The following is a 16,187-nucleotide window of genomic DNA, read 5'->3' as shown; positions in this document are numbered from 1 at the left end:
GTACAAGTTTTTGTATGGACATATGGCTGCACCATTTTTATATCCCCACCAGCGGTGTCTGAGAGTTCCAACTTCTCCACATTTTCACCAAAACTTATTATCTGCCTTTTTTATTATAGCTCTCCTAATGGTTGTGAAGTGGTATCTCACTGTGGTTTTGATTTGCACTTTCCTGGTGGTTAATGACGCTAAGCATCTTTTCCTATGCTTCTTGGTCATTTGTGGATCTTCTCTGGAGAAACGTCTATTCAGATTCTTTGCACATTTTTTTAAAGATTTTATTTATTTATTCATGAGAGACACAGAGAGCAAGAGAGAGGCAGAGACACAGGCAGAGGGAGAAGCAGGCTCCATGCAGGGAGCCCGATGTGCGACTCGATCCCAGGACTCCAGGATCACACCCTGAGCTGAAGGCAGAAGCTCACCTGCTGAGCCCCCAGGTGTCCCCATGCACATGTTTTCATTGGGTTGTCTTTCTATTATTTCATTCTAAGAGTGTTTTATGTATTCTAAATATATGTCCCTTGTCAGATATAGGATTTGCAGATATTCTCCATCTCTGTGAGTTGTCTTCACTTTATTTAACAATATCCTTTGGAGCACATGCTATTCTGATGAGGTCTAACCTTTCTTTTATTGCTTGGGCTTTTGATGTCTTATTTAAGAAACCATTGCCTAATCCAAGATCACAAAGCTTCACTTTTATATTCTCTTCTATGTGTTTTATAGTTTTATCTCTTAAATTTAGGCCTTTGATACATTTTGAGTCCATTTTTGTATATGCTGTGAGGTAGGTCCAACTTCATTCTTTTGCATGTGGATGGATACCCAGTTGTCCCAGCTCTACTAGTTGAAACAAACTGTCCTTACCCTACCATTATTTGCTTTGGCACTCTTATCAAAAGAAAAAAGAAAAGAAAAGAATGGAATGGAATGTAAGCATGAGGGTTTATTTCTAGAATCTCAGTTCTATTCCATTGACCTGTGTATCTGTCCTTATGCCAGCACCACACTGTCTTGGTTAGTGTAGCTTTGTAGTAAGTTTTAAAGTCAAAATGTGTGAGTCTTCCCAGTTCTGTTTTGTTTTTCCAGATTATTTGGCTGCTCTAGACATGCAGCAGATTCTTCAGACACAGTGGTTGCTTGGTCATTTGCTTTCTTGTTTTTTTGATGGACTGGCAAGCCTGTGAGAGCCTGGCTGGCCTGCTTGGTTAGCTAAAAAATTCCTCTTCCACTCTTCTGCCTCCTTCACAAGGCATTTGGCCAGTAAAGATCTGGGTTATTCTGGCCAAGCCATCCTAGTCCAGGGCAAGGTAATAAAAGAGGAAACTTGGTGGGATACATCTGGCCCCTCAAGCAGATTTAAATCCAACTAATTCGCCCCACCCTGCCCAGCTTTCTTTCTCCTTCCTTCTTCATCTTTCAAAGTCAGTATTTAGACGATTATAATTTTCTCTGGAGCTGCTTCTAGCCAAATCACACCAGTGCTGCTCTGTGCATCTTTCATGCCCATCACTCTCCTGCCACTTCCTAAGCACAATTCATGACAAGGTGGTACAGGATGGAGGTGGCAAGTGCAGCGGCCTGGCCTTCCTGGCGGCATCTCCAGTCACACCCATGTGTTCTTTATGGAGCTAACAGGAGTGTCACTTGAGCTGCAAGCACTGATTTTGTTGGTGGGTAAAACTTTCCTTTCCTGTGGAGTTTCTAATCCTTGTCTTGTGGAGGCCAAAAGGAGGACAGGCAGTAAATAAGAAGTAGAAACCTTTAGAAAAAGGTTTCCCATAAGATGACCCACTGCACAATACTAAGGATTTACTATATTATCTACTTTAAAAATATGGCCCCCAGCTGGGAGCTTTTTCTAATGAATAAAAGTGATAAAGCCAATGTGAGTTCTTCATCTCCATGGGGTGCTGGGGGTGTCTGTCCATGGCCTCCCAGCAGGGTAGGAGCAGCCCCTGCACTGAGGCAGACTTAACTCACTGCCACCACTGTTCACTCTGCAAACTTGGATCCTTTACCTATGAGCATAGCTTCTTCATTGGTTAAATAAGGATACCTAGGGCAGCCCCGGTGGCGCAGTGGTTTGGTGCCGCCTGCAGCCTGGGGTGTGATCCTGGAGACCCGGGATCGAGTCCCGCGTCGGGTTCCTGCATGGAGCCTGCTTCTCCCTCTGCCTCTCTGTCTCTGTGTCTCTATGAATAAATAAATAAATAAAATCTTTAAATAATAAATAAATAAATAAGGATACCTCCCTGCTCGTGCGGGAGCAGTAAGGGTTAGATAGGCCAGTGTTCATTATTATCCACAGTAATCTAGTTAACCATTTAGTGAATGCTTTCTTTGTCCCTACATTAGTGTTCAAACTAAATCAAGGCAGGGGTAAAGGAAAAGATTTCATTATCTCTGGAGCCACACATTGGAATATTCTGGCAATCTGCTATGTGTTTAATCCTATGCTGGTCTTCATGTTTATTTTCAATTCTTTGAGGTATGAAAGATGCTGATTAACTGTACCACCTCCCCATACAGATTCTAAACCATCTGAGAACTACACAGCAGAGTCAGGTAGAGATAAAAAATAGAGGTTATAGGGCAGCCTGGGTGGCTCAGCAATTTGGCGCCGCCTTTGGCCTGGGGCGTGATCCTGGAGATGGAGGATCGAGTCCGCATTGGGCTCCCTCCCTGTGGGGAGCCTGCTTCTCCCTCTGCCTGTGTCTCTGCCTCTGTGTGTGTGTGTGTGTGTGTGTGTGTGTGTGTGTGTGTGTCGTGAATAAATAAAATCTTTTTAAAAAGTATTTTAAAAAATAGAGGTTATATAATAGGTAAAGGCTGGAACAACACATGGCCCAGACCTACAGCCAAAATGCACATTTGCTCCCTGCTTCTCGTCCATCCCCGTCCTCTTTTTCTGTTGCCTGGGTTAAATCCCAGTTCTAGACAGCCAAGGCAGCAGCACCAAGGGGCAGGTGTCCTGGGGGATTGACTTGGCAATGGTGACATCAGTCTTGTGGCTGCGCCATGAGTTTGGACTCTGCCGGGTGGGCTCCAGGTGGAACTGGCCCCACTGTAGGGTCACCAACCCTGCTATTCTCACTGGGAAGACCTAGATATCTAGAATGTTGGTGCTAATTCTCCAAATTTGTGCTCAGGAGGCACCATGAAATGTTTGGCCATTCTGATTATTTACAGCTACTTAAAGTGGGTTCATCTGAGCCCAGGATTCCTCACCTGTGAAGCAGGGGTGGCAATTCCCAACCTGTAGGATGTTGAAGGAATGGACAGGAAGTACTAGGTGAGGGCCTAGCACATAATAGGCCCTCGAGAGGCCATTCTACTTGGGCCGGTTCGGTACCCTAAGAGCTCAAGCTTTCAATCCAGACTGAGCCCTCTCCCTGTGTGCTGGGCAGGTCTCTCTGTGGGGGCCAATGGTAAGGGCCAAGTGTGTGTCCTAGAGTTGGAGATATGGATTAGGGGAGGATGAGGCCTCAACAGAAGTGCCTCACTGAAAGACAGGCACTGGTACATGGATGGATCCAAAGGGGTTCATTTTGTGGTGGTATTTCAGTCCCATATCTCAGACTTCCTCCAGGTTGGGGGTGCAATGGCTGGGGTTGTTGGCGGAAGTGTCAACACCCAGAGCCTCTCTTCAAGCCCATATTTAGGACTGTCTGAGGCAAAATGATGAAGCAAGCAATGGTTTCCCCAAAGCACCCGCTTCCTCTTTCTGCACCCCATTCTCCTCTTTATGCACCCTTTCTCAGCCAGCTAGGAAGACAATTGTCTGAAAAATGAATTCAAAGAAGGCAAATCCATCTTGCCATCTGTTGTACAGCCTATGAACTATGAATGGTTTTTATGTTCTTAAATGGTTGAAAAAATCAAAAGAAGAATATTTTATGCCATGTGAAAATTATGTGAAACTAAAATTTTATTGGAACATAAATATAGTTTACATATTGTCTGTAGCTGCTTTCAGCAAAGTTGAGTAGTTGTGACAGAAACCTGAAGACCCTCAAAGTCTAAAATATTTATTCTCTGACCTTTTAAGAAAAAGTTTACTGGTGCCCTGCTCTCAAATATTAAGAGATTTATGTGTCATGTGGCCAGCAGGATTTGCTTTCAGAGGGAAAGGCAAACCAGTGGAATTCAGGCCTTGTGGCAAGCCTACAGAGGAGACACTGGGCAGAAAGCTTTCTGATATCCTTCTAATTACACTAGATGGACTGATGGTGGCTAAATGTCTAATCTTGCAGGTGGACTTGCTCCTGACCACACAGAGAAGGGGCCGCTGAAATGCTGGGGTTCGGGCCTCTGACTCATTCCACCAGAATGAAATGGATTAATAACCTCTGAGGAGCCTATCCCAGCAGCCTCCCTGCAGGCTGGTGACAGTGATTTAACCTGAGGCCCTTCACATTCCCAGAGTCCTGCAGAGACTCCCTGAGCAGCACATTCACTGCTCGCCTCTCTCTTGTTTCCACAGAATTTGCCTTCTGCCAGGTGGATGCTTCAATTGCACTGACCCTAGCCCTAGCTGTGCTGTGTGACCTGCTCCAGCAGTGGGACCAGCTGGCCCTTGGACTCCCAGTCCTGCTGGGATGGCTGTTGGGAGAGGATGATGATTTCGTGGTCCATCTGGAAAACACACATCAGGTAATCCTAGGGTCTCGGGGTAGAGGTGAAGTCAGAGTGGTGGTGTCCTGAACCCACTAGATGTAGCACACCAGGCTTAATTAGACTTCATGTGGCTGCTGAAAGTGTGCTTCCAGATACTCACATACAGATCAATAACCAATTAGGAAAGTCTCCAACCTGCTAGATGCTGCTGGGGGCACTGGGGCAGCTTTCATGCTGACTTTTGAGGTTCCAGTGGTAAGTCTTCAGATCACCAGGGGAGAGGACTTTGAAAAAGACTCCTTGGTTTCTGAAGCCAGCGGGTGTGCCCATCCCCTAAACTCTCCAACTGCCTAGTTAAAGCCAGCAGTCATGTCTACTCCACACCCAGGACACTCCTTGATTGCTTGGCTCTCATAGCCAAGGGAGTTGGCATCCTGAACTCCGCATGAAGGTGATGATCAGGAAGGAAGACAGTTCCTGGCAGTCCACCACCCCCAGGGCACTGTACAGACAAGAGACTGAAATACAACCCCAGTCTTCATGGGAACAAAGCCTATTTACTTAGCCTGGAACTTCAACCTGAGAGACAGGCTTCAGATTTCCCACACATCAAGAAGCTCAGGAGGTGTTCCCAGGGAATATAAGCAGAAGGTGACATCCTTTTTTTTTTTTTTTTTTTTAAGATTTTATTTATTTATTCATGAGAGACACAGAGAGAGGCAGAGACACAGGCAGAGGGAGAAGCAGGCTCCCTGCGGGGAGCCTGACGTGAAACTTGATCCCAGGACCCCAGAATCAGGCCCTGGGCTGAAGACAGTGCCAAACTTATGAGCCACCAGGGCTGCCCCAGAAGGTGACATCCTTGCATGCCCCCTTGGCCTTGATACAGCTCCACTAGACCTCTCAGAAAAGAGCTAATACGTTCATCTAGAGCCCCATTTTTTTTCAATAGTTGCCTAGGGGACTAGATCCCTAGATCCCTAGATCTCCTGGCTTGGAGGCCAGCAAAGATTATTGTTGCCATCCCACAGTATAGTATTTTATTTTAAAATCTGCTGCTAAAGGGTCTGGCTTCCAATCAACCTGAAAGCAGGTGCTAAATGAGATTCCTCCCCTTGGAGCACTGACAGGTCTTGGCACACAGCCCTATGTCCCTCAACAACAGGGACATATTAAGAATAAATTCAGCAGTTTAGGCAATCAGAAAAGTTCAAGAGACAACAAAGAACTAGGGCAAGGTTGAATGAGATGTTTCATCACCCACAAGGCCACCCACTCTTCAAGACTGAGAGCTGCTTTGGCTAATACATAGAAACAAACACAGAGTCAAGCAAAATGAGGAAACAGAAATATGTTCCAAATGGAAGATAAGACAAAACCTCAGAAAAAGACCTTAATGATATGGAGATAAGAAATCTACCTGATAAAGTATTCAAAGTCATGACCATAAAGAAACCCACTGAATTTAAGAGAAGAATGGATGAACACAGAACTTCAACAAAGAGAAAACATAAGAAAGTACCAAATAGAAGGCATAGAGCCAAAGAGTACAATAATTAAACTGAGAAATACACTAGAAGGGCTCAACAGCAGACTGGATGACACAGAAGAATGGATCAGGGAGCTGGAAGACAAAGCATTGGAGCTCATCCAGACAGAGCAGTAAAAAGGAAAACAAATTTTTAAAATGAAGAGAGCTATGGGACAGCATCAGGTGGAATGACATTCATACCATAGGGGTCCCAGAAGGAAAGAGTGAAAGGGGCAGAAAACTAATTTGAAGAAACAATGGCTGAAAACTTCCCTCGCCTGGAAAGGGAAACAGACATCCAGGCTCAAGGAAGCCCAAAGAATTCCAAATAAGCTGAACCTAAAGAGATCTACAGCAGACCACATTAAAATGTCAGAAGTTAAAAAGAGAATCTTAAAAGTAGCAAGAGAAAAACAAATTGTATAAGGGAAACCCCCTAAGGCTATCAGCAGATTTCTGAGCAGTAATTTTGCAGGCCAGAAGGAAGTGACATGACATACTCAAAACCTTCCAACCAAGAATACTATAACCAGCAAGGTTATCATTCAGAATGGAAGGCGAGATAAAGAATTTTCCCAGACAAGCAAAAACTAAAGGAATTCATCACCACTAAACTGCCCTTACAAGAAGTGTTAAACGACTCCCTTAAGTTAAAAAAAGAAATGGCACAAATTAATAAGAAAACATATAAAAATAAAAATCCCATTGTAAAAAGTAAATATATAGTAAGGGTAGTAGGTTAATCCCTTACAAAAAGCTACTTTGAAGGTTAAAAGAAAAAAATTAGCAAAATGAACTAAAACTACAATAATTAAGGGAAACATAAAAAGATGTAAAATGTGACATCAAAACATAAAATGGAGTAAAACTGTAGAGTTCTGGAATGTATTCAAATTTAAGTTGCAATCAACTTCAACTAGGCTGTTAAAGGATGATATTTGTGAACCTCACGGTAACCACAGAGCAAAACTTTTTTTTTTTTAAAGATTTTATTTGCTTAGGGCAGCCCGGGTGGCTCAGTGGGTTTTTTTTTGTTTGTTTGTTTTTTGTTTTGTTTTGTTTTGTTTTTTATTTATAATAGTCACACACAGAGAGAGAGGCAGAGAGAGAAGCAGGCTCCATGCACCGGGAGCCCGACGTGGGATTCGATCCCAGGTCTCCAGGATCGCGCCCTGGGCCAAAGGCAGGCGCCAAACCACTGCGCCACCCAGGGATCCCGGCTCAGTGGTTTATCGCCTCCTTCAGCCCAGGGCCTGATCCTGGAGACCCAGGATCGAGTCCCATGTTGGGCTCCCTGCATGGAGCCTGCTTCTCCCTCTGCCTGTGTCTCTGCCTTTCTCTCTCTCTCTCTCTCTCTCTTTAAAAAAAAAAAGAAAAAGATTTTATTTATTTATTCATGAGAGACACAGAGAGGCAGAGAGACATAGATAGCAGGAGGAGCTCCTTGTGGGGAGCCGGATGCAGGACTCGATCCCAGGACCAGGATCACACCCTGAGCCAAAGGCGGATGCTTTTGCTAAGCCACCCAGGCATCCCAGCAAAAACTCATTTTTTTTTTTAAGATCTTATTCATTCATTCATGAGAGACACAAAAAAAGAGGCAGAGACACAGGCAGAGGGAGAAGAGGCAGGCTCCATGCACGGTGCCCGATGTGGGATTCGATCCCTGGAATCTGGAATCAGGCCCTGAACTGAAGGCAGACACTCAACCGCTGAGCCACCCGGGCGTCCCCAGCAAAAACTTATTATACATATATAAAGAAAACGAGAAAGGAATCTAAACACTAAAAAAAGTCATCAAACCACAAGAGAAGAAAGAGAAGAAAGGAACATACAGGATGTACAAAACAGCCAGCAAATAGTTAACAAAATGGCAATAAGAAGATACCTATCAATAATCACTTTAAATGTAAATGGACTAATTCTCCAATCAAGACATAGAATGGCTAAATGAATTTTTAAAAAAGATGCATCTGTATACCGCCTGCAGTACCCTGTGAACTGTCCTGACTTACTTCAGAAGTAAGGACACATGCAGCCCAAAAGTGAAAGGATGTAGAACTACATTTCATGCAAATAGGAACAAAAAGAAAGCTGGTGTAACTATACTCATATCAGACAAAATAGACTTTAGAACAAAGACTGTAATAAAAGAGAAAGAGGGCCACTATATTGATTAAAAGGTCAATCCAGCAAGAATATATAACATTTATAAATATACACCCAACATAGGAGCACCAGAATATATAGAGCAAATAATAACAGACCTAAAGGGAGAAGTTATGACTAACGCAATAATAGTAGGGGACTTTAACATTCCATTGTCATCCAAACAAAATCAGTAAAGAAATGTTGGCTTTAAAGAATGTATTAGACCACATGGACTTAATAGGTATATACAGAACATCCCATCCAAAAGCAGAAGAATACACATTCTTCTCAAGTGCACATGGAACATTCTTCAGGATAGATCATATGTTAGGCCACAAAACAGTAAATACAAAAAGGTAAAAATCATGTCAAGCATCTTTTCTGACCACAATGGTATAAAACTAGAAATCAGTTATAAGAAGAAAACTGGAAAAACTACAAATACATGGAAATTAAACAACGTGTTACTGAACAACTATTGGATCATTAGAAGTAATCAAAGGAGAAATTAAGCACCTAGAAACAAATGAAGACAGCAACACAACATACCAAAAGGTATGGGATCCAGAAAAAGTGGTTCTAAGAGGGAAGTTCAAGTGATAAATGCCTATTATCAAAAAACAAGAAACATCTCAAATAAACAACCTAACTTTACACCTCACTGAGAACAAACAAAACCCAAAATTAGGAGGAAGGGAATAATAAAGGATCAGAGTGGAAATAAATGAAATAGAGACAATAAAAAAAAGTAGAAAAACATCAATGTAACAAAAAGCTGGTTCTTTAAAAAGATAAACAAAATAGACAAACCTTAGCTAGATTGGCCATGAAAAACAGAGGGCTCAAATAAAAAAAAAATGAAAAAGGAGAGGTTACAACTGATACCACAGAAATACAAAGGATCATAAGAGGCTACCGTGAATTGAATGACAGTGCTAAGGATGTGTGTTGGGGCAGGTGGAAAGGGAATGGGAGATGTATATAGGAAGACAGGGAAGCACTTCCCTCTCTGTATTTCTGAAACATTTCACTAAATGATACTTAACAACACATGGTGCTAATGTTTTCTGAACCATTCTATTGGATTATTTTTAGCTGGCTGCAACCCATACTGATCTCATGACCTTTTAGAGGTTATACAGCTGGCACTATGAAAACCACTTTCCCATAGACCTACCCACTTGGTCAGTGAATGCCGTTGACTAGCAATTATTGGCTTTTGTATGTGTAAAGGTTATGGAGTAACACCTTTGTAAAAAATATTATGGTTCTAAGAACTGGCTGATAAAACCAGGGCTTTAGGGGCATTTCTTTACATTTTTCTCCTCTGTTAAACTGGAAGCCTTGAGAGGACAAGGACTATTCATTTATCATTGTGCTGCCAATACCTACTCGTGGTGGATGTTCAATAAATAGAGTGAATAAACAGTTTGATGAATGTTACTACAGTACTATTGTTTGAATCCATTTTTCTGAAATACTGAAAGTTATTTTTAAGACAATTCTTATTTATGATGAATTTAGAAAGGAACTTGTGAAGGATAAAAAAAGAGAGACTACTGTGAACAATTATATACCAACAAACTGGACAACTGAGAAAGGATGGATAAATTCCTAAAAACTTGCAATCTTCTAAGACTGAATCATAAAGAAATAAAAAATCTGAATAGACCAATTACTGGGAGACAATTAAGAACCTCCCAACAGGGACGCCTGGGTGGCTCAGTGGTTGAACATCCGCCTTCAGCTCAGGTCATGATCCCAGGGTCCTGGGATTGAGTACTGCATCAGGCTCCTCGCAGGGAGCCTGCCTCTCCCTCTGCCTGTGTCTCTCTGCCTCTCTCTGTGTGTCTGTGATGAATAAAGAGAATCTTTAAATTTAAAAAAAATAATAAAAACCTCCAAACAAACAGAAGTCCAAGACCAGACAGCTTCATTGATAAATTCTACCAAACATTCAACGATTTAATACTTACCCTTTCAAACTCTTCCAAAAAATTAAAGAGGAGGGAGTGCTTCCAAGTTCATTTTACAAGGCCAGTATTACCCTGATACCAAAACCAGATAAGGAGCTCACTTCAGCAGCACATACACCAAAGCCAGATAAGGACACCACAAAAAAGAAAGAATGAAAGAAATTTATAGGCCAATATCCCTGATGAACATAGATGCAAAATCCTCAACAAACTATTAGCAAACTGAGTTCAACAATACATTAAAAGTATCATATACCATAATGAAGTGGGATTTATTCCAGGGATGCAAGAGTGATTCACCATCTACAAATTAGTCATTGTGATACACAATATTAACAAAAGGAAAGATAACAATGATGATCATCTCATCATTGAGATGCAGAAAAGCATTGGACAAAATTCAACATCCATTTATGGTTTTAAAAAGCTCAACTAAGTGGGTACAGAGGGTACATATCTTAACATAATGAAAGCCATATATGACAAACCCGCAGCTAATACTCAGTGGATAAAACCTGAAAGCTTTTCTCTAAGATCAAGAACAAGACAAAGATGCCCACTCTCACCACTTTTATGCAACAGAGTCTTGGAAATGCTAGCTACAGCAATTACACAAGAAAAAGAAAAGGCATATAAATTGGAAAGGAGGAAGTAAAATTGTCACTGTTTGCAGATGACTAAAGACTCCACCAAAAAAAAGAAACCTTTTAGAACTAATAAATGAATTAAATAAAGTTGCATGATACAAAATCAATGTAAAAAATCTGTTGCATTTCTATACACTAATAAACTATCAGAGAAATAAAAAAAAAAGTTCCATCTACAGTTGCATAAAAAAGAAAAAATATCTAGGAATACAATTAACCAAGGAGGTGAAAAACCTTATAAAACTATAAGATATTGATTAAAGAAATTAAAGAAGACACAAATAAATGGAAAGATATTATTCCATGCTGTTGGATTGGAAGAATTAATATCATTAAAATATCCATCTGGGATCCCTGGGTGGCGCAGCGGTTTAGCGCCTGCCTTTGGCCCAGGGCGTGATCCTGGAGACCCGGGATCAAATCCCACGTCGGGCTCCCGGTGCATGGAGCCTGTTTCTCCCTCTGCCTATGTCTCTGCCTCTCTCTCTCTCTCTGTGTGTGTGACTATCATAAATAAAAATAAAAATTTAAAAAAATAAATAAATAAATAAATAAAATATCCATCTGCCCAAAGCAGTCAACAGATTCAATGCAAACCCTATCAAAATTCCAACAGTATTTTTCACAGAACTAGAACATATATTCTAAAATTTATAGGGAACCACCAAAGACCCCAAGACCCCAAGCAACCAAAACAGTCTTGAGAAAGAACAAAGCCAGAGATATTATGTGCCTTGACTTCAAACTATACTACAAAGCTATAGTAATCAGAACAGTATGGCAGTGGCACAAAAACAGACATAAAGATCAGTGGAGCAGAATAGAGAGCCCAGAAATAAACCTAAATTATGGGTATACAATGAGAAATGAATAGTCTCTTCAATAAATAGTATTGGGAAAACTGGACAGCTACATGCAAAAGAATGAAATTGGACCACTTTATTATGCCATATACAAAAATTAACTCAAAATGGATTAAAGACCTAATTGTAAGATCTGAAACTATAAAACTACTAGAATAAAATACAGGTTGTAAACTCCTTTTGACATCAGATGTTTTTATGAATCTGACTCGAAAAGCAAGGGGAAACAAAAGCAAAAATAAACAAGTGGGACTAAATCAAACTAAAAAGCTTATGCACAGTGAAGGAAATCATCAACAAAATGAAAATAGAACCTACCAAATGGGAGAAGATATTTGCAATATATATATATCCAAAAATTATAAAGAAATCTTACAACTCAATAACAACAAAAAAATATCTGATTAAAAAATGGGCAGAGGGGGCAGCCCCCGTGGCGCAGCGGTTTAGCGCTGCCTGCAGCCCAGGGCCTGATCCTGGAGACCCGGGATCCAGTCCCACATCGGGCTCCCTGCGTGGAGCCTGCTTCTCCCTCTGCCTCTCTCTCGCTCGGTGTCTCTCGTGAGTTAATAAAATAAAATCTTAAAAAAAAAAAAAAAAAGGGCAGAGGATCTGAATAGACATGTTCCCAAAGAGACATACGGCTGGCCAACAGGTACCTGAAAAGATGCTCAGCATCTCTAATCATCAGGGAAATGCAAATCAAAGCCACAATGAGGTATCACCTAACACCAGAGTCAGAATGACTATTATCAAAAAGATAAGTGTTGGCAAGGATGTGGAGAAAAGAGACCTCTCATGCACTATTGCTGGGAATGTAAATCTGTGCAGCCACTCTAGAAAACAGTATGGAGATTCCTCATAAAATTAAAAATAGAACTACCACAGGATCTAGCAATTCCAATGCTGAGCATCTACCCAAAGAAAATGAAAACACTCATTTGAAAAGATACATACACTACTCTGTTCACTGTAGCATTATTTACAATAGCCAAGATATAGAAGCAACCTAAATGTGTCCTTCAGTGGATGAATAGATAAAGGGTGTGTGTGTCTGTGTGTGTACACATACATGCATACATTGTGTATCTATTGGGTGTGTGTGTTTTCCTATAAATATATATATATATATATATATATATATATATATATATATTACTCAGCCATGAAGAAGAATGGAATGTTGTCATTTGAGACAACACAGATGGACCTTGAGGATATTATACTAAGAGAAAGAAGTCAGAGGAGAACAGATACCACCTGATTTCACTTAATATGTGGAATCTAAAAAACAAACCAGCAAAACCAAACCGAACCCAGACTCCTAGAGAACAGATCGGTGGTTGCCAGAGGGAAGGGGGGTTAAGGTGGTGTGAAATGGGTAAAGGAGATCAAGAAGTACAGACTCCCAGTTATAAGATGACTAAGTCATGGGGATTAATGTATAGCATGTGGAATACAGTCACTAAGATTATAGTAACTTTGTAGGGTGAGAGTAACTAGATAGTGTGGTGATCAATTCACACTGTATACAAATGTCGAGTCACTGTGTTGTACATCGAGACTAGTATAATATTGTATGTCAGTTAAACCTCAATAGAAAAGAAAAGATAGGAAAGGCAGAGGCCCCTTGGAAGTTGAGGGCTTAATTATGGAGAATGCTTATTACTGAGCGTTGCAATAGTGAGAGGCTCGCCCCACAGTTAGGTCTGAAGGTGAAACAATTCCAGAGAATCGGGATCTTTCCAGGGTATTTATTGCTTAGAGAAAACTATTCGCCCCCTCCAGATGAGTCAGCAGACCGGGAAACTGAGGATCAAGGCAGGCAGCAAAAGCATCTTGTCAACTGAAATCTATATCCATCCACCAGTGTCTGATTCAGCTGGCCCTCTTGACATACCCAACAGGCCAAGAGTTCAAAAAGCAGCTTGTTTATGGGAAATTTGAAGACAAGATAAAGTGTCTGTGATAAAATAACCTTGAAAAATCCCCAGCATCATAGAAATTTGGTTTCATACTTAGAGGGTAGTGTCTCGTGTTTGGCAATCCTTTGCTCTTTGTTCTGCTGCTGAGATTTCTCTTTCCTCCCCACCCCCACCCTCTGATTTCTAGACGCACCTTTGGGTCTAGGGCCCACTCCCCTGTTGAGGTCCCCTTCAACAGCAGGCCCCCAAAATATCTTGGCTCGGCACCATAAACACATCTTTATCAAAGGTCATGTTAAGTCTGGGGAGGAAAATTCCTCCCTGGTAGAGCAGAACAGCAAATGAAAATAGAAGGTGACCTTCCAGGCTGCGAGTGGCATCTGTATGTGGGTGCTGACAGGCGGGAGCAGGCCCTGCCTCAGGAGGGGGTGGGACTCTGGTCTGGATTGGAGCTGTCGACATCCCCCGTTATGCTGACTTTGGGCTTTGTCTTTTGATTTAGGTGGAAGACTACCTGTTTGAAAAAGCAGAAATCAACTTTTGGGCCGAGACCCTGATCTTCGTGAAATACCTCCACGAGCACCTCCTCCGTCTCCTCTCCACGTCCAGCCGCCGTCCCCTCAGCCCTGAAAGCCTCCGCCATCTCCGCAGGACAGCATCAGAGCAGGGCCACCTCCTTTCGCAGCTCTTCAGAGAGCTGCCCCCAGCTGCTGAGTTCTTGAAGACCGTGGAATTCACACGACTGCGCATTCAGGAGGAGAGGACTCTGGCTTGCCTGCAGCTGCTGGCCTTTCTAGAAGGAAAGGAAAGGGAAGATACCCCCGTCCTCAGGGCTTCAGACTCACCTGCAGAAGCGAATCAGTTTACTCTTGCCAAAACAGAAACAGCTCATTGAAGAAAGAAGACTTTGGGGGGTGGGGTGGGGGGCAGACCGTTCCCCCCACTAAATCTGCCGGGAACCCGTGGAACATAAATTCAAATATGTTCTCCCTTTGTGGGTCTAGTCTCTGTCCCTTCCTGCAGAGTCTTTCTCCAGTTCACTCATTCAGGGCAGCCCGGGTTTTTGCAGCTACTGTAGGAAGTGAGGCTACCACGTTGAATATTTACTCTGCTCCCAGGTGCTGGCCACCTGCAGACCTGAATTCGCCTTTTTTCTTCCTCCACGACCTCGCACATCCAGGCCTAGCCAGCCGGCATTTTCTGCAAACTGACTGTACAGAACTGGATTTTAACTCATGATTTTCTCTTCTTTTTCCCACTGCATAGAAGAGCTGGATTCGTTGGCAGGCAGCCCACTGGGTCAGAATTCCAAATTTTATTCCATTTTAGCTAAGGCAGAAGTATGTTCCGAATGTTGGCTCCTGGGAGAATTCAAGATCAACTGTATAGAAATAGTTTTGTTTTTACTCTCCACATGTGCCCAAGCCCTGTGGTGACCTGCACATGCCATCTGAATTATTAAAAGAGCTCCTACCCACAAAAGTGTTTGTGCTAAGGCCAGGAAACCTGATTTTTACCACCCACTGAAAGCACAGACCCTTGGTTGTTAGAAGGAAGCGCAGGGAAGGGAAAGCCAGAGTAAATTATTTCTTCGATGTCTACACTGACTACTGTCATTTTCTCGGTGGCAATAACAAGATTCTCATTTAAGATGTCAGAAAACAGGGACGCCTGGGTGGTTCAGCAGTTGAACATCTGCCTTTGGCTTGGGGTGTGATCCCGGAGTTCTGGAATCGAGTCCCATGTTGGGCTCCCTGCATGGAGCATGCTTCTCCCCTGCCTATGTCTCTCTCTCCCTCTGTCTGTGTGTGTCTCTCATGAATAAATAAATAAAATCTTTTTTTAAAAATCTTAGAAAACACATTTATCCATTTCAGTGTTTGAATCTTAGACGCCTGGCCTTTGGATGCCGGACCCAGCCCTGTTCCTTTGATATCCAGCAGGTGTCGCTCTTGCATACATTTTGCTGCTGGTCCTGCGTTTCATTGCCTTGCCATTTTCTACTTAAGATTTCAGAATAAAAAAAAAAAAGATTTCAGAATAAGCGTTACCTACAGACAGCTATCTTGAAATTCATAGCTTGTATTGGCCATAGCCTCATCCATATTCATTTTTCATCCTGGAAAAAGCCATTTTAGTATTACGTAAAGTTGGTCTAGCCTTTTTGGTCTGTCAATAGTTTTGGTTTTTTTTTTTTTTTTTTTTTTTTTTTTTTAATTCATGAGAGGTGCCGGGGAGGCAGAGGGAGAAGCAGGATCCCTGCAGGAAGCCTGATGTGGGACTCAATCCTGGGACCCTGGGATCACACCTGAGCCAAAGGCAGACGGTTCAACCACTGAACCACCCAGTCATCCCAGTAGTTTTAAATACTTCTCAGGTGAGCGGTCACTTGGAATTATGTTAAAGGGGCAGCTTATTATTTTTTTAAGATTTTTTAAATTTATTCCTGAGACAGAGAGAGAGAGGCAGAG

At 42.1% G+C, this 16,187-nt stretch overlaps 1 protein-coding gene and 1 long non-coding RNA gene across 2 annotated transcripts in view; one reads left to right on the top strand and one right to left on the bottom strand.

The window, feature by feature from the left end:
• Window positions 1-14,638, top strand: part of THADA (THADA armadillo repeat containing) — a 327,437-nt gene extending 312,799 nt beyond the window's left edge. The window contains 2 exon segments of the mRNA NM_001109959.1: window positions 4,490-4,659; window positions 14,219-14,638. Of these exon segments, the coding sequence (NP_001103429.1) occupies window positions 4,490-4,659; window positions 14,219-14,611 (563 nt within the window). The 3' untranslated portion in view covers window positions 14,612-14,638.
• The window catches only part of LOC106559410, a 62,793-nt gene that overhangs the window by 42,948 nt on the left and 3,658 nt on the right, over window positions 1-16,187 (bottom strand). The window lies entirely within an intron of this gene.

The sequence above is a fragment of the Canis lupus genome, chromosome 10 (genome assembly GCF_011100685.1).
Source record: "Canis lupus familiaris isolate Mischka breed German Shepherd chromosome 10, alternate assembly UU_Cfam_GSD_1.0, whole genome shotgun sequence".
Lineage (NCBI taxonomy): Eukaryota > Metazoa > Chordata > Mammalia > Carnivora > Canidae > Canis > Canis lupus.
This window is presented reverse-complemented; position numbering and strand designations above follow the sequence as displayed.